The sequence below is a fragment of the Semicossyphus pulcher genome, unplaced genomic scaffold (assembly GCF_022749685.1).
Source record: "Semicossyphus pulcher isolate SPU_LCO1_2020_fin unplaced genomic scaffold, fSemPul1.0.p SCAF_13, whole genome shotgun sequence".
NCBI lineage: Eukaryota > Metazoa > Chordata > Actinopteri > Labriformes > Labridae > Semicossyphus > Semicossyphus pulcher.
The window spans coordinates 14,352,535-14,377,452 of NW_027211637.1; the positions used below are offsets into that span (position 1 = coordinate 14,352,535).

Sequence of the window (24,918 nt, forward strand, 5' to 3'; positions counted from 1 at the left end):
TTCAACAACCACACCTGGATATATTACCATTACTTATTTATATAAAACTACAAGAGAAGCCAGAAAAGTCCGGATTCATCTGCGCATGTAAAGTTTTATTAAACACCACCTGGCTGTTAATCCCTCAACAGGTTCGAAGATTTACAGAGCTTCTCAATATGTATCTGCAGGCTTAATACATTACCTAACAGAAATCTGCCATATGGTGTCATGCGCTATAATTCGAAAGCACAAGGCTAGAGGTCGAGATCATGTAAATGGATTGTGAAGTCATCATGTCCTACCATTTCAGCATAGTTACATATCATGTTTCAGAAGTAGGATTTTGCACCCTGGTCTGTTATGATCTGGAAAACTTACAGTATATAATGAATTCTAATGGACAATCATGAGCCTAGTCACATCTTTGGGTAATACTTAAAACGATGCCAAAGTAGAATTAACTTGAGTCTAGGGCGAGACACTTAATCTGTCTTCACAAACAGGAAGTCAATTTAATCAGTTTAAAAAAGAAATGAATATTGTTCATGTCAAAAGTAACATTTTTCTGTGTCCTGCATAAAAAGCGTTAAGATTCATCTGCTTGCTTTTTTCAGTTATATTTAGGTTTTTTTTAAATATTTTAAACAAACAATCTATGACGCACTACTGACCTCTAATAAACTCGAGTGTTTCACTACTTTAGGGGTCAAATTGTTGGCCCACAATGTAATATCCATGCTAACTGTTTAATATTCAGTGGAGACTAATATATTACACGAAATGAACCGAGTGTGAAAAATGTATGTTCCTGTGAAACAGACACTGTGCTGAGTGGAGGTAATGAATGGTGCTGAGATCCTGCATATAGGAGCTTCCTGTCCAGTGCACAGCCGATCTGACGTAATCCTTCTTATATAAGCAGGCTGCCACAGCCAGCGAGAGGCAGCTCATCAGCTTCTGTCAGAGACTTTACAGTCAATAAGATCAAGGAGCTTGTGACCACACGCAAAAAAATTCAACGAGGGACAAAAATGGAAATGGGAGTGGGGCTCCCGAGAGGTGACAAAGAAAATAATAAAGGAAGTCTGCTTCCATTATTTAGCCAGCCAGCTGAGCACAAACACTGATTACAGCCTAAAATTACAGTGTTTATTTATTAATATAGGCTTATTTTCAGACAGCCTATGAGTAGCAATAAAGTAAGCTACCTACAGGAGCTTTGACACAGCCCAAGTGCAGCTAGAAATCTTTCTTCAAACAACTCTACACTTCTCGTGGGACGTTACCTGTCTTGTCAGAGTTGCAGAGGATGGTCTCCTTCTCATGGGCCCCGGGGCCGTGTCTCATCCACACGGAGATGGTGAAAGGCTCCTTCAGGCTGGTGCTCACCATGCCATCAGGAACCTTGATTGCCTGGGTGCCATTGAACTCAAACACCTGGTCGCTGTCATGCCCGTTATCTGTGGGTAGCCCTACTGTCCAGTTAGAGGAGCTGCTGGGTGCAGGCAGGAGCTCCACGGTGCCAGAGCTGGCTCCTACAAACAGTCAAAGAGAAAAAATGGCACATTATATTGTGCACTTGGACTTATTTAAAAAATCATTTTGATTCTTACGATGCACAGTGTGGTATGTGTGGTAAGATTACTTACCACACAGCTTGTGCAGAGACTTCTCAGAGTATGTGTCACGGTCGCAGCCCTTCCCGATATGGTTGGTTTCCAGTTCAATATTAGCTCGGATGGACGTGATTGGCTCATCACATGTCTCCAAGTGCATGCTGGGGAAAAGGGCGAGGCTACCTGTGCCGGGCTCATATTCAATCCTCTTATTAAATCCTGAAAGACGAAGTGAGAGAGGGGAAAGCATTAAAAGATGTCCTTCAGCACAGGAGTGATAACATGTCAGCAGTCAATACAGAGGCTGTCAATAGTAATTACTCATTAAGACGTACTTGACGTTTTTCACACATGATAAAAGCCCCGTGGCTTTGAAGATAAACCATTATTAATCAACACAAAGACACATCTTAAGAGTAATTGTTGGCGAGCTACAGCAGGTTAAGGGGAGCTTTGATACCTTGCCAGCTGGGTTTGCAGGTTGGCTTGACGCTGATCTTGACCAGGACGTCCTCGGAGGCTCGGTTCTTTCCACAGTCGTAGGCGGTCACGGTCAGCTTGTACATGCGCTCTTTGCCATAGCTCAGTTTCTCAGTGTTCTTGATGAAGCCTGCGTAAAAAAGGGAAAAAAAGAGAGTGCCAGGGCCGTTCTTTGTTTAGGTTCAAAGCTGCAGCTGTGCTAGGAAACTTACAAAAAGCCTTTTGAGCCAACAAAACTAAGTTTCTTAAATATCAAAAAGAGCTGAAAAATTTAAATCTTTGCTCAAAAAGAAGGAGAGGGGTTTTTTGTCAAGCTGAAAGTATAATAAACTGGTTAACATCTGTTGAGGGCCTCATAGTAATATTTTGAGTATTTTTCCTTGAGATGTTACACCGAGGGTTCATTACCAAGACAGAGACTGATTAGCATACAAGTCATTAAAAGTCAGTGATGGAATTTGCTTGAATAAAATCAGATCTTATCTTAGATTCGTGTCAAAAACTAATTAGCACAGTCACAATTGAGCAGCTTCACCAACAATATGTATTCTCATGTTTATTGTTCTCACATCATTACCTGCCCATATTTCCTATTTATCAGAACCAGGTGGCATAACAGCTGAGCCTGGATATCTGATGCTTTTCTCACTGGATCTTTAATTTTGTTGATGAATAATCCTACAGTCTGACTAGGATAACCGACTTGGGTGATATTTCAAGGAGACCATCAACACCTGGCAAGGTAACAAGCTGGGGTGAATTCTAAATGACAGGCTGCCTTGACACGGATCAATACACTGTGCCATGCGTGTCAATAAAATCCTGGCCCTCAGGCATGCATGCCAGCTTTTTCCTGTCAGGCAATAACAAAAGGCCACTCGGTGAAGGTCCTTACCGTCTTTGTCAACGGTGAAGGGCACATCAGGAGTGACGATCTCGTAGTTGCAGATTTGGCTAAACTGGAAGGAGCAGTCGGCGTCCACTGCCTCCACCTTCAAGATGCTGTCGTACTTCTTTCCCTCGATAACGGTGGCTTTGTAAGACTTCTCTTTGAACACTGGCGAGTACTCGTTGATGTCGTTCACCTGGATGTGGACGGTGGCCCTGACAGAGACATGTTAGGGTTAGGAGGCTGTCAGCTAAAGACATTTATAAACCATTGTAAAAAGATCTCTTTACTTTCACATTTACTCTGTGAAAATTACTGTTACGGGCATGATCCCTTTTTGGATAATGGCCAGTTTTAAATGGTCACTTAGTTTCTTCCACTTATTGTTGAGGTTCAGTAAAATTTAATGAAGAAAAACCAAATGACATATTTTCCTTTCAATCTAAACAAGATCTAGTCAAGAAGGATGAGTAAACTCAGGGTTCAGAGTGGGTAGGGACACGTCCAAACTGGCAGAGGTTGACTCACTTGTGGGATTTCTTCATGTTGGCACCATCGGGACCCTCTCCGCAGTCGTAGGCTTGGATGGTGAAGGTGTGCTCCTTCTGCAGCTCGCAGTCCAGCTTGTCCTTGGCCCGGATGACCCCCTCGCCAGTGGACTTGTCCAGGACCACTGCCTCAAAGGGGACATTCTGCCCGTGGATCCTGAAGCCGCAAATCTCACCTGAACACGTCAAGAGCCAAAAGAGAGTTTGCTCAGAATAACAGACGACAGGTGTAACATTCTATTGCTAAAATGAAAAAATTATGTTAACAACGAAACCATAAATTCACGCAAAAAAAAAAAAAAAAAAAAAAAAAAGATCAGCCACAGGATTTGGGTGCCAGGGAGTTGTAGATTGGGGTGGGTTGTGGCTGTGGAGGAAGCCCAAAAGCACTGTCATATGGGTGAGTACTGGGACGGGGGGAGTTGGGAGAGGGTGTGGGACATTTAGTATCAGAGAAGAGAAGGTGTCTTTTCCAAGCCACTTGAAAACATTGCATCCAGTCATGCAGGCAGAAACCGAAAAGATGTGGACAGGCATTTCACAGGAGCACTCAAAGTATTAAAACTCAAAGTCATGAAACCAAGCCCAAAAACTAAGTACATAGAGAACAGTATTTGAAGTGAAGACCATTTAACTCTGTTATGAATAAAAGTTACAGCCCCTTATGAGAGAAAGAATAATAAACATAAAAAAGAAATGAAAAACAAATAGAGCATTATCGCGTTGTAATACGGTAATCAAGCACCAATTTATGCAATACCTCAAAAAGTCTGTGAAAGAAAAGAAAAAGTCTTAAACACCCTTGTGTTATTGTTTTTACTTAAAGAAGGTCTTCCTGTGTAATTTTGCCTCTAAACCAAAACACTGCAACACTGAATTTAAATCAAATGAAATCATAGAAAACTCAACCTGCTACAATAACAATATTCAAAAACAATAAAGTGCTGGATGAGAACTGGGGTTAGAAATATCAACTTGCTTGACATCCACATCAAATGACGACTGCAGCCATGCTAATGGTAGAGATTAGTGGTGGAGAATTAACTCAACAGATCCACTGAGGCAAAGATGCAACAACAGAAACTTCGTAGCAGAGAGAGTTTGCATTAGTTAACAATCTCAGCAGCTTTCAGTAGAAGACGAAAATGTCAGGAGTCGTGGTAGCTGCTCAGATCTGGGGCGCCGATGTCTTTGCGAGAACAGAGCTTTTGTCCTCTTTAAAAACCAATTCTAGTGTCAATTTGTGCTCCAATTTTATGGATGTTTAAAGTAGTGAAATCAACTTATGTTTCCTTTTAGATTAGATTATAGTTTTGTAGTTTGAAAGGATTGGACTAATAGGCAGCGAATTGACTGAAAACTCCTGTTTAAAAGCAGCTTTGTGTTTCCTGGTGACAGCTGAAAAACTGTTAGGGTCTGCAAACTGCAATGGATGTCTCATGCACAGATATTTCTAAGTACAGTCAGCCCCACATCACACTTTTCATCCAGCTGTTGGAACTCCAAAAAATTCAGGGTGAGAAAAACATAAAAGTCAAGAAAAAACCAAATGGGGAGATTACAGAGCATGGCAGGAGTTTCTGTGTAAAAGTGTGGATGCTGTTTTTGTTTTTTTTGCGTTAGTGGGTTAATAGTAACAACTAAGCACAAGGCAGAAGAAAGAGCCCAAGATCACCTTCTTCAGTGAGGGTCACCTCAAAACTCTCTACAAGGAAGGGAGAAAAGATAAACCCAGATCAGTTAAAGGAAAAGTTAGAGTCTCAGAGAAAATACAGAGAGGACAGGAGGAGAACATGTTCTGGCTACAAGCTTACAAATGCATTAAAGAAGCTCATATTCAGTCTTCTGCCAGTTGAAAGAAAGGAAGGATTAAAACATTTAGTGAAAGCAGGTTGTGTCCAAGTCTTTGCAGTTTTATTATTTGCACAGAAAATCCTTTTAGAAGGAAGAACTCATAAAAAAGTGACAGAACATCAAATTATAAACAACAGAAATGTCACAGCATGATTTGGGAAACTCCGGAGAGTCTGTCCTTCAACAAGTTCATCTTACTTCCCACAACACTGCTACACTATCTGTCTATAGGATAAAAAGTCCTCTTCGGCTGTTTGTTTTAAAGCCCTGTCAGGGCCTCTGCTGTTTTTGTCATTTTGTTTTCACCAACAAAACAATTAGAAATGGATTTCACATTAAAGGCCGCTGTTCATGGCCAGTCATGCGGTGGGAGCTGTGGGCCTCCGTGTTCAGCAGAGCTCTAATGACCAGCTCACACCAGGGCTTTAAGAATTCCTCCGCTTTTCACTCATCACACGGGCCTCTAAGCTCGGGCTGAGCCAGCCATCAAAAAGAGTGTTACATATTGATTTTACAGTCTTGACCTGCAGTCATTTAACTGCTGGTACTAACTAAATACACTGTATTATAATCTAGGAGTATTAATTGACAAGCAGGTCAATACTTTGTAGCTGCAAGGTGTAATGCTACTACATTAATCATAAAAACATATATAGTGGGTAAATGTCCACAGTTCTCAGATCTCACTGACTGACCTGAACTCACCACACAAACAAAACTAGTCCCAGAGTACATCAGTCCAATACAAACACACAAACTCATACAGTTCCTCCTCATTCATGCAAACCACTGCCTGTGATTGGCCCTCCTTTAACCTGTGGGTCAGCTTTACAGTGAACCTGTTTGTTGGCACAGATGGACCGGCTACAAGGAGGCTGACACGGCAGAGCCGCTCACCCCTGCTGCCACGTGAAGCCAGCTAGCTCTCTGTGTCTCTCTCGAGAGTTAGTTCACAGGGACACACAGTCCCCTCGCAAAAGCCCTGCTCATCAAAAAGGGAGCCCCAAGCTCTGAATTCATTTGTGAAAGGAGGTAAACATAATGCAGAAATGATGGGCCCCTTGCTGTAGCTTTCCACTGACTATGTGCTGCCTGACCAATCAGCTCTTGAGAATCAATTTTCACATAATTCTGTGAATATTACATTTGGCATCTCCTCTGACAGACACAGAGGATGTTAAATCCTCACTTGCTAAATCAGGAGAATTCATCAGAGATAAAAAAAAAAATGGCTGCATCAAGTGGAGAGAGAGCGAGCGCTGAGTGTGGAGGGAGAAGCAGAACAAAGATCGCACAACTCATGTGATGTGAAATGGTGGGAAATCATTTCCAGTGCTGTGGGGCTTTGAGTCCGGGCCAAAGTCAATCCTGATGTGATTAAAAAGCCCAGAGCTGATGCTGCCTTGGTACATAAAGTAATAGTGGCTCTCCACAGGGAGGGGGATAAAAAAAAATAAAAAAACATGAAAGAGTGTTTTGATCTGAATATCAAAAGCACCAATGTGGACGATATGGTAGCCAGATGTGTGACAGTATGACAGGCATGTCATAAAAATGTAATGAGCAGAGAGACATCGAGTTACATAGTCTGTTACCAGAAGTGCATGAAGTGATAATGTGGCAATGAGCAGAGTTATTCCATCCTTCACTACTGAGTGATTTATAATAATGCACATGTAACCTTAACTATAACCTTTATCACAGAAAAAAATGGCAGGCATAGATAATAAATCACCCTGAAGAGAGGGGAACCTTCCTATATAAACAGTGACATGATGTTTTCAAAGCATTATGTGTACACTAGATTAGGAGCAGTTTCTCCTTGTTAAGAAAGTTCAATTTACATGATTAATTAGTTCAGTTTATAATCCATAAGTTACAAATAACATGTCGTTCGAGGTACACATCAAAGTCCTTGAAATGTCTATGAAATTTGCATTATTCATACACCAACTGCATTTCTGCATCCATCTCCTGTAACATAATCTCAAAGCTTTAATAATACACGGTGATTAGTGTCATTTCTCTTATATTTACTGTGGAATAAGGGGATTCCCAGTAGGGCGAAACTGAGGGAGTAAAGGACAAGCAGCAGCAGCGGTATTAAACCTCCTCTCTCACCTGCGTAGCGTAGAGGAGCATCCTTGTCCAGTGCAATTAGAGGGGGGTCCAGAAGTACTTTGTCATCGTTTTCCGTTACGATCCCGTGGTACGTCGTCTCGATCCATGGTTTGTGCTTATTGACTGTGAGGAACAAAGAGAGGAAATGTCAGTGTCAATAAAGAAAAACAAAATAGTCAATACAAATAATGTCAGTCCTGATCAGAGATGTCTTAATAAGCAATTTGTGTCTCTTTCACCAGCACTTATTAGTAATTCAAGCCTCTTTTCCCCCCTTTCAATAATCAGATTTCATCTGTGTTTTCTCAAATTGCTCGTTTGACTTTTATCTTTCCTCCCTCTGCAGCCAAAGTAAATTTTTAATGAGGTTCTGGATGCTTTTATTACTATTTTTAGAAACACTGCACATAATGAAGGCATCACCTCCAACAGAAACAGGAAACCATGAGCCAAGAATGTGCACTTAGTCAGCAGAATGAAATCGCCATTGCACATCATTCTCCATCCTTAACACAAGATGCTGTATTATATTATACGCGCTATTGTTCAATTTATCAAAACTAAAGACCAATTCTTTAAAGATGGTTTTATGATAGCACTTTCTCCACCAGTAATGTTCCAAGAGTCAGACAGAACCACCATCCATAAGAGCTAACAAGATCTGACAGGAGTATCACAGGGATGATAAAGGCTCCGGCTATGGTTTGAGGAGCAATAGTCGTGCTTATTATATAAAGCTTTGTGTGCTAGTCGGCCTGGGAAGCATCCCAGCTGCAGACAGGACTCAGTTGTAGCTAGCGGCTGCAGAAAAAGCTGCAGTGAGTGACATATTTGGGCTGGCTTAGGCAACGGCGTGACGCAGGGGGAGATGCAGCTCTCTTACAGCCAATATGTGCTAACTCCTGAGCAGAGGGTAGGATGGCGTTCTGTGCTACTGATCTGTAAAGGTGATGCTAACTCTGGCTGACAGCGCACTGTGTGGGACAGAAAGACAGGGAGAGGTAACCGGGCCAGGCATATTTCCTGAGGACGAGACAGTAACATAAAGTACGTCCAAATCATGTATTGTATTCAGGCACAATACCATGTGAGATTAATCAGGGCTACATACTGCCTCCTTACATAATTGCTCTATGCAAGACCTACTTGCAAACAGCCCCACTTTTACTCACTAGTTAAGCTGATTTCCTTGACAAAAAACAGGGTATTTTTAGTTTTTGAAGCCATTAAATAATGACAGGAATCTATTATGTTTGAATGTAATGTCTATCTGTCCTCATGTAACCCCCACTGTCCTTATTCAGAGGGTCATTTCAATGTAAACAGTCTAATACACTCAATGTGGCCCGGTCATGCATCCAAGCTAATCCCTGCTAACAAAGAACTGCTATGGTAGCCTGAACAATCAAGTTTAGGAAATCATTGATCGCAACACAATAGGCATATGCAGGAAACTGTTCCGGTTACATAGTAATCCATCTCGGGTTAACAATAATCTATTTAATAATTACAAAGCACCATAATACATTCATCATTACATGGAAGATTTGTTAAAGAGTACACATACAATTTGAAGGAGTCAGAAGTATCAAAGCACACATTTCAGATGTAAAAATAGGGCTGCAAGTTTCTGAGATTCGATAAACAAAAAGCAATAATGTTATTATTCGGTATAAATAAGTCTGACACAGACATTTTAGCAAATAGGTTTAACATCATTTACATGCCTGATGAGCATTTCCTTCTCTTATTTATGTTGCTAAAGGACAAGTTTGCACTGCTAAGCTTTTTAACATCTATGTTTATATTTTCCTTCTACCAAAAGCCCTCAGAGGAAATCATATGTCATTTTGCTACTTCAGTAGAAACTTGGGTTGTCAACGAATATTCTAAATTCGAATATACTGTATAACCGAATTGTTATAAAAAACAGATATTCGATGTAAAGAAATCAGCACTACCTTGCTCTTGCATGATCTCGTATATCCTCATGCGCACTCTCTTACTTACGGATCTTTGAAGGCATCACAATGTCACTTTATACGTTAATAAATAACTTTAGTCTAGCTAAAGCAAGCTAACAAAACAACCGCGTGGTGTGTGGTAATGTTCGAGAATTCAAATCCCAGCCTGGCCGGAGAAGAGAGATTCTCACCCCCAGCATTAAATATATATGTATAGGTATGTTGATTTTTATGTATAAGGCATGTGTATGTTTAAATAAATATACCTTGTTACAGCACAGCTCGCTCGGAGCGCTGGATATCTGTTTTACCATAACATTATTTGTTAGGGTGTAGGAAGCCTATGTTGATCTTTGAAAAGGCACATTTATGTTTAAATATATCTTTGCTAGTAAGTTTGTCTCTCGTTGTATTGGCAGGCTTTGTCCTCTTGTGGACATATTGTGCAAAAATAGATATTTGAATATTTCGATCCTTTTTCGAACATCATTTTTGGCCAATTTTGACAGCACCAGTAGAAACTAAGTGGAAATTGGATATATTTTATCTCTTTGGCTCTGATGTTAAATCCAAAAACTGGTAAAAGGGTATGTCAATGGAAATGTTTATTATTACCTCCAGCCCACATTCATCCAATTACAATGACACATTGTGAGCACAACATACAATCTCAACAAGCAACATTATTTAAATAGACAGTGGATAAATTACTGATTCTGTGTAGCAAACTGCCAGTTCAATTCAAGCTCTTGTTAAGGCTGCCAAGTATAAATGTTGTTTCAGCTTTGTGATGGTAATTTTTACACAACTGAATATATTGCCTACAATTTTGTGTCTAAAATTAAAAGTTAATTCATCATTCAACACTTAAATATTGCTGGACCCGTTTCCACAGTACATCCAGAGCTAACAGCAACTAAACTGTTTCCTTTGTGACTCTTCAGTTAAATCCTAATTAAAATATGAAATATGTATAAATTTAATCCGCAGCTGCGTCGTGCTGCAAAAAGCCTCGACATAACACATTTATCATCTGACTAATAGTAAGACGTCTGATGTTCAATAACACAATCTCTGCTACAATTATATTATGAGCTTTAAACAGAAACCAGATAAAACACAAAAAAAAATGAAACGAGAGGCATGAGGATGTTTTCAGACGACTTCATATGTCAATCTGCCAAATCCAATTTCAGCGCAGCAAATGACTTGCATTGTGTGTCTTTACATAATTGAGTGTAATTCTCAGTCATTACAAGATCAATGAAAATTAATTGCAAGCTCCTTGCACAGGATTGGTATGATGTGGGCACTAAAATAAATGAGAAGTACCCAGAGAATAGTGTTTTTCCAATGAGAAGTAGACATTCTTTCAATTAGCCATTGCACACAGTAATTGTCTCCTTCATGGCTAAAATGGGAATATGAAATATGCTGGCCACGCATTAAACAAAGGCATTATGTTTCTGAGCAAGTTCTTATTCCAAAACACGACTGAAATAAATTTGCTCTCCTCTGCAGGAAACAGACACTTTCTCTCTGCATTGAGAACATTTTGTATTTTGGAGCATTTTTATGCATTTATTAAAGATCTGTCAGCAAAGAGGCGACTGAAGAAGAGGAGAGAGAAATGAAAGGCTAGACATGAGAGAACATGTGCAGCTCTGGTACAATAAAAGGAAGAAAAATAAATGATTTAAATGTTACTGTGATGTCAACTTCACACACATTCTGCAGAACAGCAGAATAATGTCTTCTTGCTCTACATCTCTGACGCCCGGCTGTGATTGCCTCTAATTTGGAATTCATCGAACCCAATAAATCGTCTTAGCTGAGCGTCTCGTGACTTAAAATGAATTGGATGTCTTTAGACAGATTGCCATGCCAGACTACTACAATAATCTGCTTTAGCTCCTACAGATACACACTTACTGTTAGCCAGGTCACATGCCGGCCTCACATTTTTCCGTGAGTGGCTTATGGCCCTCAGCACGGAGCTGCACCGAACCAGGAGCAGCACTGAATGGTACAACATCAGGCTGCGTTATCAAAGCTCCTGCAGGTTTATGCAAGACATGTCTGCCTTATCGTGACCAATAACAGCCAGTGACCAAGATGGCTGCATCCTTCCTGTCTCTTTAGACGTTATTTCTCTTCATCTAAAATCATTATGTCTATTTGCACAGTTTACATCTCCATACTGAATGACAAATAAGCCTTACAAAGGATCTTAAAAAAGGCAATCCATCCACTGGAAATTACCAACTGCCAACAATGCCAGCACATGAATTATAATAAGACATAAATGCATTCCTCAGAAGGCAAACTTGGTGCATCATGGCGCAGGTAGGTGGTATAGGGACGGTATAGGGAGGTATAAGGACAAACCAATTAAAACCCAAAATGCTCCACCACTGTGCAACACCATGAGAATCAAAGGCCCTTTCACAAGCACACACACACACTGAAATCTGACGCACGATTTTATTTTAAGCGTGAAATTCTCACATACGTTGTGTGAAATTGACAACAAGGCTCTTTTGACAAGATAGCTTCATCATCCTCCTGCAAGCCTGCAGTGAACGGGCAACATTTATTGTCACACATAGCTACAAAGACACAATTATTCCTGGAAAATTGCATACTATGTGTACGATAAGTCACATATTTACAGGCCGAGAGACTCTCTGATTTGTAAATCATGACTGGTTTGTTTATTTGAGGAGAAGAGGCTCTAGGATTTAGGATGGAAGGAGATTAGGAAGGGGGCTTTGAAGTGTTTGAGGCAGTCTGAGAGGGGCTCACTGCCTGGAAACTGAGGATGTTTCATGTGGAAGACTGCCATTTTCTGAATTTAACTTAATTAGAAGACCAATTCATCTAATGCAATGCAGCCTCACTACTGGCCCAATTACAACCTGCAGACTCAGTGCTTCATTCACATAAAAGCAGATAATTGAAGAAGAAACTCTTGCCTCTAGATTAACCGATGAACAGATTTTCTGACATACTGCAGAAGATGCTTGAGAAGACTTTTTTTGTGTTGCATCCACTCTGAACTGACATAGTGTCTTGTCTTAATTATTATCTAAATAAACCAGGTTGATACAGATGTCTCACATGTTGCTTTATCCAATGTGGGGCCAAAACTTTAACAAAGATTATGTTCATTTTAAAACAAACTATCCATAATTTCTGCTTAATTTATAAAAAATCACAAGGTAGTGATAAATATAAAAGCTCTCAGAGACCAAGGGGACTTCTTCAAATACCTTGGGTTGTCTTAAACAGTCCTGGTCACAAAGAGTTCTTCAGTTCATAATGATAGAGGATAAATAAAAGAAACTAGAGATGTTACCCAACACAAATCTCAATAACGACTTGATTATTGACCGATGAGAAGTACTGCTCTGCTACCAGTGAGAATAAAAAATATCCTAATTAGTGGTGAAAAAACAACGATTGCTTACATATTACTAGCTTTGACTAACATTACACAGTATTGGATTTCGCACTAGTACAGGATTGTTGTTGTTAACGTGAAGATGAAAATGCCCCTTAAACCAATTGATATTTGGTTGGGATAATAAATTATGGTAACGGGTCAGAGCCTTGACTGCTGCATTGGCTGTAGTCGATTTCCTGTTTTAGATGGTCTCTGAGGGAGATACTGACACTGCTTTATGTATCAGAACAACTAAAGAATGGGGTCATTTGTGTTCAAAAATGACCAACAATTAAGTACTGGAAAATAAGTCGCATTGGAATATATTTGACGGCGTCTGTTTTGGGGGATAAAAAGCTTTTCTAAAGCTATTTATCAATAAAGACGTGTATGCCTATACAAGTTATTTCAACACTATTTTAATGCATTTTCATTTGAAACACTCAAAACACACACAACTTACAGCCTACCATCTGTTTTCGCCATGTCGAGTTTGCAATTCGGTGCTGTAGCTCGCGGTAGCTGGCAGCCTACGGTAACGTTGGTTGTTGTGAGAGTGGCGGCTGCACTGGCGATCATGACGCCTCATGTCCATGCTAAAGCTTTAGCTAGATTATTATCTGGGTAAAATACTTTTCTCCGCATTTTATACCGGTATATGGGACGCAGACCACTTTTTAGAAGAAAACAATGTATTAAAAGTGCGTCTTATACACTGAATTTTATGGTATATAAATTGATAATTTTCTGTGGATCAACTTACCAGATTATTGTTCATCAATCAAGTGATTCGGCTCAAGACATCAGAACTACTTTGTGTAAATACTAAAGACTACTTTCCTTAGCATGCTTTTTCAATTATGAATAAATACAAGTACACCCCGTCAAACTAAAATGAACATACTGTTATAACAGTCCTGCAAAAATAGTTGCTGCAAAATAGCAACAAACAATGTTAGCTTATTGCACCCACATGCATACATTGTGGGGTTAGGGAGAAAAATGGGCCACGATGACTCACCATCATAATTCTAGCAAAGTAAAATATCATAGCTTTCTCTCCATCAACATAAATATTAAATACAGAGCTAGGATATAAACACACAGATAAAACTGGTGGATATGTGCATCTTGCTAAATAATAGATATCAACTAGGCAGCGTCATGCCTGCAGACACTGATGTAAGAGTTTATATAAAAGCAATTAAGATTTTCAACAGTATCTTTCTTTAAAAATCCAACAGAGTGTGAACCCTACTATTTCCTGTGTCCACTTGTAAACAAATTAAGCCCCAATCTGGCAAGCACAGGCTGAATAATGATGATGTGTCAGAAGCTGGGGACAAACACATAAATCAAGCAGTTACTATACGTGCACAGATGGCATCCTACTGGACCCACTTAGAGCCCGGCAACACAGTACCTGGTATGCAATCCTGTTACGCAGCAAATAAAGCCAATGACATTTAATCCTATAATGGGATGCGTCTATTTCATTCACTGACAAGGTCAAGCTACATAGCGAGACATAAAACAAAACATCAGAGGCTGCCAAAAATAAACCACTGCCAAGTTTTTATTATAGCCGTCTAACGATGAGCATGATACAGTAAATCGAGTAAAAATGTTACCCCAACACCTGAAGTACACTTTAAAGAAATGATTGACAGAGAGAGAACTCAGGGGAACCAGAACTTCTCAGAGGAAGAGAGAGAGAGAGAGAGAGAGAGAGAGAGAGAGAGCAGGGTTTACACTGACTTCTGACACAGGTGAACATGGATAAAGTTCTGGGTGTGACTGTGGGTGCCAATATGTGCTGTGCCAAGCCATGTACTGATCAGCTCTGTGTGTCTGCCACCTGTACACTCACTTCAACCAGTGGGTGTTTAAACAGACCATTGATGCTTTAAAATAAATCACTTTTTAAAAAATAGTCGAAGTAGATAAATGGGCCCTGGGCAATGGGCAATGCAATTTAGCTAAGGGTACCACACAAACTGGCAACTTTGTGTATGTGTATTTATTTTGGCTGTGTTGTGTTTGGACTGATCTTTGTATATTTATGTTAATAGCTATTGTTTGAATAAAGTATCACTCATGTAGATTTCAGAATTAATTAACAACACTTGGGTGATTGCAGCAATTACATTGCCATACTAATGGTGAGACAACGTAGCTGATTGCTTTCCCCACTTCAATCAACCGCAGACACATAAGGGTGTTACAAAATGCAAGTGGACAAGTAGGTTAGTAAGTGCTCTTGGGTACAAAACTATTTGTTGCCCTGTGCATCAGAGGGCAACTTTTGTGCTCATCTTGCAATAAATTTACTACGCGGACAATAAATGGTCCCTTATTTGTTGATTTTCTCTTAAAGGGCCAGTTTGCCAATTTTCAACCTCAGTCCTATCATGCTGTTATGGGGAGCTATTGCCATTATGGTAAAAAAAAAATGCTATTTCGCTCTGTGCCTGAGGGCGCTATCAGCTTTTCCAATGGGCCCTGGAAAACCTCCGCCAGACTATGTTAAACACGTCATCTGGCGGAGGCCAGGGAGCTTGCTAAACTACACTCCCTCAATTTAGGATGCTCGCCTCCGATGTCATGTCTCGCTCAAAATCGGCAGGTGCGTAATGTAGACCACAGACCCTAAGACTTTCTAGATGATCCACCAGTGTATTCACGTCATATTTCGGATTCTGTACCGCTCTGAGCCGTAGCCTGCAGCGAAAACGGTAGTATTTCACTCCAGCGTCTCTCCCTGGGCCCTTCCTTTCAGAGGGAGGGGTGCAATGCACGCTGGGTGTTGTAGGAATCTAGAATGGGCGAAAACACGAGCTGATTGTACAACTTTCTCCACAGCTATGGCGCCTATTTCAAATATTATTGTTTCTATTGATTACAGAAAACACCGGCTTTGACTGGCAGTGGCAAATTGCTCCTTTAAATTGGAACAGCAATCTGTCAAAAACAACTATTAACAATATAAAACTGCAAATCAACCTTCAGGACAGGCACATTTTTCTCTGGAGGCAACAGTGTAATGCCATCTCTGACTTCTTTCCTGATCCCCACAAAGACCGGGGTAACATACGGACCATTCACATGGAAACAAAGACAAAGCCCTTCTATGTTTGCCCGGCTCTTTTATTGCAGCCAAACCTTTACAGTTTGACCTATTAACCGTGATGAAAAACTTCCTGCGAGAATTTTAGGGCCACAATAGGTCCGGCTAATCCTGAGATTCAAAAGGCCGCCTGTAAACTCTCTCTCTCTCTCTCGCGCTCTCTCTCGCTCCATGCCCCTGCTGTGATGTCTCTTCTTAATGGAGGGGCAATAACATCATTCTGCATTAAAAATACTTGCCAAAAGCTTTGCACGTGTTTAGCCACTATATGACCCTCACAACTGTTAGGGAGAGAACAAACTAGGACGATACCAGACGGTTCACATGCTACTAGTCACCATGGGAGAAGCACAGACAGACACCACAGCTGTCCATACTGTAGCAGCATCACTGCAGCAGATGATCAGTTTGTAATTATTACATGAAGCCTGATAATGCCCGGGAACCTCTGAGGGCATGTTGTGTAATGATGATGATGCAGCCGAGTGCCAGGCCTTGATACGTTGTGGAGCTCTGCGTTATCGATTTAGCTTATACTGTATTTTACATTTGAATCAAAAAGCCTTCAAGCATTCATCTCATTTGATTGCATGCAAACGTGAAGCTCCACTACACCTCACTGTAGGGCAGGTCAACTACTCTAGAGAATAGAGAATATGACTGAGGGTATGTCGTTACAGATTTGAGATTACATTATAGTACAAACTACTAAACTATTCAACTGACTGCACACAGTGTGAAAGCAGCAAGTGTTCAACATCAATTAAAAATTCTGAATAACTAGTCCACGCTCTGGTGCAAATGTTTGATTACCCAGAATCATAAATAAATTAAATTCTGTAGCAAAACCTGCCACTCACAGGCAACAGAACTGGCAGCAAGGTCTACAAGCAGAGAGCGCAGGCTGTCTTATTATCGTTTGAGACTAAATAAAGCCTCTCTGTTGCCAGGTTGTTATTCTTGTTTGTCCCATTAGCTGCAGCTGCACGCCGAAGAAAGAAATCTCTGTGCTCAGGTGATTGTCAGACGTCGAGGTGTTCCCAGGGAGATGGCAAAAAGAAGTAGGACATTTGAGCAGGTTTAAGACTATTGTAACAACAATACAGCAGTTTATGTAAAATGCACCATTATATCAACTGCCTCAATATGTCAACAGTTAGCAAGTGCAGATATGGACTGGTTCATAACTATTAAAATGTCTATGCTAACCCTTTTCCAGGTAGTGTGGAGTGCTTTCAACAACCACAGGGCCCTTCACAGCATGTTTCAAAGGCAGGTCCTACTGATGTCAGAAATACAGAAATATCCAACACACTGCAGCCAAAAAGTGAAGGTATGAGATGCATACCAATCTGAGTGCAGCAGTGACTTCAGTTCTGCTGGCGAGTGGCTCTCTTAATTCTGTCGACTAGTAAAGTCAATGGACGATCTGCTCACGCTCTGACACATTGGGCACACTTCTCTGCTTGTGTTGCCTTACAAGCTCCTGAGCTTGTTGACGCAAGCCATCTCCATCACAGACTGCGGACTGTTCTAGTAAGCCACGCAGACCCTTAAAGGAAACCCAGACCTCGGGGGCCCTCGCTACCCAAACACGGCGCTCACACAGGAGAGCCTCTCAGTCGCCCTGCCAGGCAACAACATTTGTTTGTCCTCTAGGCCGTCTCAGCCGCCCAACAGAGCGAACACACCCTCGACGAGCGTGGTGCTCCTCTGAAGAGGGGGTTGGGAGCCGCAGAGCCTTGAATGCAACTCAATCACCTCTCTGTGTGACCGGCACAAAAGAGCCAGTGAGAGTGGAGAAGTGAGAGTGAGACGGCTGGAGCTCTGCACAGGCAACTCTTGGGTGTAGCTGACCTGCGGCAGGTAATGTGCTCTCTGGTTACCTGTTTCTCATGGAGCCTGAATCTCAATGCGGACTCGCCCTAATGTGAATAGCTCTGCAGTGGCAAGTTTTCTCCTGTAAACAGCGGGACTGCAGGGAGGAGGGAACGCAGACGGATAAGCTACAGATATGGGTTATATCTTAACCTGTATACACTGGTTATTATAACAGTTTTTTAATAAAGATAATAGATAGATCAGCTGTTACTTTTAAAGCTTAAGCATTCAATTTCAGTACTAACATTTTAATGAAGAAAAAGGATAGTATCTTGAGTAATCCTGGAAATTCTGACTCATGTTGGTGTTTTCATTTATGCAAATAGCTGTCTGCTCTGTACTTGCAGTTTCAGTGTATAACATGGACACCAAGGGCTCATGTGAATGAAAACTGCTTTCTCGGTGGTCGACACAACTTCCCAGTCATCTGGCACAACTTAATATTCACAACTGAATGACCCATTCATGACAGGTCACCGACTCCATTCAGCCCGTGAAGGCACCAATAAGAGGAAAGTCACCACAGACCCAAATTGAGTCCAGTATTCTCATGGCCCATCTTCCCAGCAATGTGTGGCATATTACCAAATCGAAATGCTTCAACAACTTTGCACTTTCAGGGGGATTATCTCATGTACACATTCTTCAGGGGCTTCACTCGCCATCCTTCGAACAGTGACCCCATTGTGACGTGCTTAGTCAAGATCCCGACCCTGAGGTCTGGGCCTAACAGCCCTTTGTTCCACAGAGAAACTCTGAATAAATACTGAAAAAAATCAGAGAAAACTAGGAGAATCTGTGCCTCTGTGTTGGGAAAGTAAACAATTATTAGGGGCAACACAGGGCAAAAGTATTAAATAATCTACTTGAAATCCACTTACTTAACTATAAAGCTTACTAAATGTTCTACCATTGTAGCATTTTCCCTTTTGTAATTGTATCCTTAACTGCAACAAATCTTATCCAGTCTTTCCCAACTTCACTGTTAGGCTGTGCCAAGCAAATTGTTTTGTTAGTACATTAGATTTTGTATGTTTTTACGCCTTATGCTTATAGGTTGCACAACAGTGAAATGACAAAGGGCCAGTTACTCATGATCCGACTAACTGGAAGTTTTGCAACTAATTCTCGTACAAAGTCTTCATGTTCCTTCAGGTATTTTGAAAAAAAAATCCTGGCACTTAAAGCACACTTATAGGATTATGCAGTTTGAGCATGAGTATGTGTGCGAGTCATTTGAAGTTGCACCTGTGTTCAATGACAGATGAAGTTAAGGCCATGAATGTTGTAGTGACAAGACACTGATGAATGCATGGAGCAGATCATTCAACATCAAAAAATGGGTCCAATCAATCAAAACCACCTCGAGTGACGCACTGACAACAGCTGATAAAGCCCTGCCATGTCCTAAGTGAAAGATCTGAAACTGAAACGATACACGTCTTTCCCAGTACCATCACATTATCTGTCATTATCTGTCACACTGATGGCATTAAATGAAGTTATTTCTGAGGAGAAACACGTCTGTGATCTGCTGAATGATGACGTACAACTGTGTTACTAGAGCTGCCTGGGAGAAGGGAACAAAGCAGTCGTTGTCAGCTGTGAGAATTCACATAGTTTCTGCTTGCCATAACTTAGCAAGATGACATACGTCACACAGGCTGACGGTGGCTCAGGGGTTCGTGGGGGAATCTGTCAACAATAAATAGCAAATCAGGGCATATTTATTACCCCAGGGTCAGTTTGTGGACTCCCTTAATCAATATGTGGATGAGATACTTTCATGAGAGAATTTCTGTGTGATAAAGAAAATTAGTATAATCTGTCTTTTGTATTTATATTGTTTTGAAATACAATAAACATCATAATTTAAAGCCTATGATCATGGAGGAACCTCAGAGGTTTGCCACATCTGACCAATGCATAATATACTAAAACAATATTGACCGGACACTTTGCTCTAACCGTAACTGACGTGCAATTTTCAGTGGATCAATGGTGGGCTTTTCCAATAAATGTAAGACGAGGGAGACTGGGGGAGAACACCTGCACCTAACCTCTATAAACGTCTTGACTGCCAGGTGAGGAGAGCGCATATGTTAACTCAGCACCACAGAAAGTAGGGCCTCCAATTTGTTCAACTATAATTTCTTAATTGGATGACGAATGAGCCGTGAAACTTCCCAGCAGCCAGCTTTTGCTCTGTCTGGCTTTGTGTGGACAGAGGAAGCTCGTGCATCTCCGCAGACCGAATGTTTGACTCGGGAACATGAGGACACCCAGCAGCTGCTCACAGAACAAGATCACATGGGGAGTGATAAAATGGTGATAAGATGAGAAACTTAAAAGGTGTCCAATAAAAAACATTAAAGTAGTGGAAAATATCAAAGAGATTATAGTCTAAAATACTTCAAAGATTTAAAAGGCCTCCCACAGACCATTTGAGTTTGCACCAGTTTTACACACGTTGACATTTCCTCCCGGGCAGCGTAATGAATCATATAGTCAAGGTAAGAATTTTTATGTGAATCAAAAACATATTTCTTCAAAAGATCCTCCAAGGTTTGTTGTAGCCATGTCATCAGTGATTAATGTCTGTGTAGGCGAGTAACCGAGGAACACAACGTTCGCTGCGAATGCTGGTAAATTCACCAGAGTGAAGCTCTGCATCTTACTCTGGTTCTGCAGTGATAACATTAAATCATCTGCAGTCATCTGAACGAATCAGGAACAACAACAAGCTAATGATGATATGCTTCCTGGTCCACTGCAAAGTGACTGGTAGTAAAAAAAAAAAGACTCAATAACAAGCCACGAAAAAGCAACACTGCACTGCAGGTGACGCACACAATAAGCGAGTGACCTTTGGCTATTAGAAGATAAGCCCTCACCAAGATTCACATGCCTCCTTTGCTGATAAGGGCAGGGAAGCCAGCAGGTGCACTTTACAGAAACACACTTGGCTACAACATAAAAACTCAGTTTAACATACACAAGCCAGGACTAACTGCTGAAGGCACTTCCCCTTTTGATTGATGAAAAAGAAATTAAGTTACTGCTTAGAAATAGTAGCCTCCCGCTGCTGTGCATTCTCAGCTGCTTGGCATGGAAACAGGGGGAAAATATGGCTCGATTAGATCCCCGTTTGCAGACTTTTATGGGTCTCTTTATCCCTTTCGTGGGCTTCATTTTCTTCAAAGATCATAAAACGGGTGTAACATTAAAAGTAAACAACACACACTGGCCTCCAGCATAACTGACTGCCTGGGCATGTTGAGAAACTAATACGCACCTGCCTTTACACACCCTTAAAACACGAAGCTCACACTGGGGAGTCAGTGGATTAAGTTAAACGTTAAAACACAGTCCATAAATTCATGCAATGAGTAGGCTCATGTCTGAGCAGTGAGCCGCTGTAAGAAGGGAGGTGGACCGCCCTGCAGCAAATAAAGGCATGTCTCTGCACAGTGTGTGTGTATGTGTGTGTGTGTTCATCGGTGACATTGCAAATGAAGAGCGTAGTTGCACTTTGAGTTCTTATCGGACTCTGCTCGTCAGTAGGCCCAGATCTCCTGTGGGTTTTTCACTTAAACATGTGATCACACACAACACATAAATATTTAAATCCACCGACAAAACAGGGGCTGCTGAGGAGGATCTGCAATGCGTAGCCAAGCAAGCTCCATCCTGGTGCGACCACAACGTTGCCAAACCAAACATTAGGCCTACTAGTGGAAGAATAAACCTGTGTAGTTTAGTAACACTGACACTGAATCTAAAATTGGATTAAATAAAAAAAACAAATCATTAATGGCGTTAATTCAGAAGGACTCACAAAGGCTATATTTATAGATAATCTAGACCAGTACAGGGAGTACCAGACAGTGGCAAGTTAAAGATGATCTCAAAAACTCTGCAGAGGGTGAGAATATTTTTTCATCTTAAATGAATCAGACTGTTACAAAACGATAGAAGAGAACAGAAGCCAAAAATAGACTGAATGCAGATGACAGAAGGGGGTCGTTTCATGGCCTTGATATTATCTTCAAAGTACCCTACTTCGTTTATTTAAGCTCAAATATAAAAACTTGCTCCTATATGATAACTGCAGTGAAAATATCACGTTTAATTTGCGGTTGTTTGTGGTTAAATTGCTGCAATATCGCGGGATGCACTTGCTGTCGGCGGGATACTCCGCGACATCATCCGCTGCGGCTCGCGAGCTGACCATCCCTGAACAGGTTATTGAACGTGCATCCTTCTGGACCGCACAGCCTCGCAAACGTCTCTCTTATAACCTTCAACGTCTGAAACCCACCAGAAAGCTCTGAACAACCGCTTACTTTCAGCTCCAACGTTTTCAAACCACAGAGAAACCTGACCGACACAGACAGGCAGACAACACACAATATAAATCCCAGCTTAGTCACCTTTAGCTGCCTCCACCGCACATAAGAGTCCGAGGACCAGTCCGACAGCGGATGCAAATTGTGTATTCCCTCGGAACCGCATCCCGACTTCGAGTACAACCGCGGAGAAGTGAAAAACAACCTTCTTCTTCCCTCGTCAGTCAGCCGGAAGGTTTCTCTTACAAGAAAAATAAAATCCAGAAGATGAGTGTCGGTTACCACGGTAGCTCTAAGATGGCCGTCGTCGCCACCGCCGCTCTGCTATCCCCTTCAATCACCGCTTCTCTCGCAGTTTTGCAGCTTGCTGCGTTCAGGGACTGTTGGACGCTTGAGAGACACGTGAGAGCGAACTGAATCACAGAATTTTTCTTGCTATGCTTTCTTTATGACATTTTTATGTAATGTCTCACCCCAGAGTTATTATAATTTGTATTTAGTCGAAAATTTAGTCGATTTTTATTCCTTGTAGGCCTACTTATTTATAGGTCAGACATTGACATTTCTTATTAAAAGGAACAAAGAACCAAATAGACAATGCATTTTAATCAAGAGTTTCGACATGGTGTCAATATTGCATTACCAGGCAAAATCCCAGGATTCCAGGGACCCAGAAGTGTGTGCTGATCACATTTTGAACAACTAATTCAAAATCTAACCTGTAACAACAAAGGCTGAATACTTATCCGGTTTGAGGCCCAGCCTATAAGTTTCCTACATCGAAATATAGGTGAAACAACCATTATTGTTTTGGTTTGTTTTGAGTATATTATAAACATAAAAATGAAGATGTTTAATAAAACATCACACCTAATCTTCAGCAGACAAACACTGAACGTTTTGCTCACTTGTAAGAGGTAATGTTTGGATATTCCAGATTTGGCAGGCCATGTTCCCCTTAATCAGGTTAATCCTACTATGGGAGGTTAGTTGTTTTCCAAATGCTATGTCAAATAAAAAAACAAACTAAAATGAAACTAAACAGCATAAAAATAACGTGGTATTAATTGCTTATACTGTAAAATAAAACGTTGATGCGTTTACAGGCAATCAAACAAATAGTGCTCCCCTTCCAACGAAACTAATCTGTTTAAAATGTTCTCTCTGCAGGTCTCTGCTGACAAAGCTGATGAAATAATAATGTGTCTTTTAATCATTTGCACAGAGAACATGAGGCACGCAGTCAAACTTTGTGTTAACAATCAAAGTCATTGAGGCAGCGACAGTAGAAAAGTCTCCTCAGGCTCAGCACTATACTGTTGCATGCTGTTTTTGGATTTCCTTATCACCTTAAATCAGTCCCTCGCAGGGACCACAACAACTACTACATTCTCCTGTATTTAGGCATTCTGACACATAAGGGGTGCTTTATTATTTATGATAGATGCATGTATTGAAAAATTAATTGTATAAGTCATTACTGTCACTAAATCACAGGAAAATACTAAAAAAACATTTTTAGTCCACAACAGTGGCTACTTTTCCACCGATATCCATCCATCCATTCGATAAACAGAAATAAATCTACTTTGTCATCACATCAATAACAAAGTCTGATACGTTGCATTTTATTTATGTATGAGTATGTTATTAGTATTATTTAACCAAACTTAACTGAAACCAAATACTACTATCTATTAAAAACCTGGATTTTAACTAAAGTGTTGAAGTTTCTTTTTTCTATATTCTTTCCTTTTTTTTCGTGTTTGCTAAAAGAAATATCACCCCAATTCTACTTTTGTTAGGTCTTTTTCTTTCCAGCTCTGGCTTTTTCCAAGTCACATCTACAACCTAAGTGCTTAGAAGTCGAAGCTTGAGAGGAGAACCTGAATGCAGCATGTGTCCAACGATGGCCAGTGACGTCAATACTTTTATTGTGGGAGAGCGTGCAGCTCGTTTAGCACAGACGGCTAAACTAAGATCGAGGGCGGGGGGCAGATGCCTTCTGGTGTTACAAAGGGGTCTATGAGGATACAGGTTTCCGGTGATGATCATAATGTGAAGAGCAACTAAACACAACACTTAAGGATGAAGCTCAGGAACCAGCATAGACCTTCAACATCACTGCCTAAAATTGATCAATTAATTGTAACTTAGTTCTATCTATATCAATACAGGTTGTCTTAAATAGTTGTTGGTTAGAAACTAACTTAAGGAGTTCAGCTCAGGGTGGAGGGTATTGCTGGCAGAATGTCACTGATACAGCATGCTGCCTTCAGGTCCTGGCTAGATAATCCGGCATGGTAAAATTGATATTTCAGCAACATGACACAACACGAATATAACAAACTAAGTGTGAAAGTGCTTATGTGCCTCTGAAGAAAAAAAAAGTGCTGAATCCTTAAATCCAGACAGGCAAGATGGGAGTTGTAAATCTGAATACATCCATGCTTTAATTTCAAGTTTATTCAGCAGAGCGGCTCCCAGAGAAATCTGTCACAGAAAAAGAAACTTGTAATACATTTAATAAAAATGAGCATCGAATCGATCATTTATGAGTTAACCACTGTCCTCACCGTGCAGAGCCACCACACAACAACAAGCGCAGGGCAATGTGAGAGTAGAAATGCCTCAAACTGCAAATGTGGGTGGGGGCTGCTAT

General features: G+C 40.8%; 1 protein-coding gene across 2 annotated transcripts in view; it reads right to left on the reverse strand.

Moving 5' to 3' along the window:
• The window catches only part of clstn1 (calsyntenin 1), a 34,107-nt gene extending 11,533 nt beyond the window's left edge, over nt 1-22,574 (reverse strand). The window contains exons 1-8 of one of the 2 annotated variants that reach the window (XM_069660935.1): nt 22,341-22,574; nt 7,491-7,613; nt 5,191-5,220; nt 3,496-3,691; nt 2,974-3,182; nt 2,059-2,208; nt 1,632-1,817; nt 1,269-1,517 (exon numbers count right to left, since the gene is read on the reverse strand). In XM_069660935.1, the coding sequence (XP_069517036.1) occupies nt 1,269-1,517; nt 1,632-1,817; nt 2,059-2,208; nt 2,974-3,182; nt 3,496-3,691; nt 5,191-5,220; nt 7,491-7,613; nt 22,341-22,422 (1,225 nt within the window). In that variant the 5' untranslated portion in view covers nt 22,423-22,574. The remainder of the gene's footprint in view (nt 1-1,268; nt 1,518-1,631; nt 1,818-2,058; nt 2,209-2,973; nt 3,183-3,495; nt 3,692-5,190; nt 5,221-7,490; nt 7,614-22,340) is intronic. The other variant, XM_069660936.1, reaches the window with a different exon arrangement.
• Nucleotides 22,575-24,918: the final 2,344 nt, after the last annotated feature.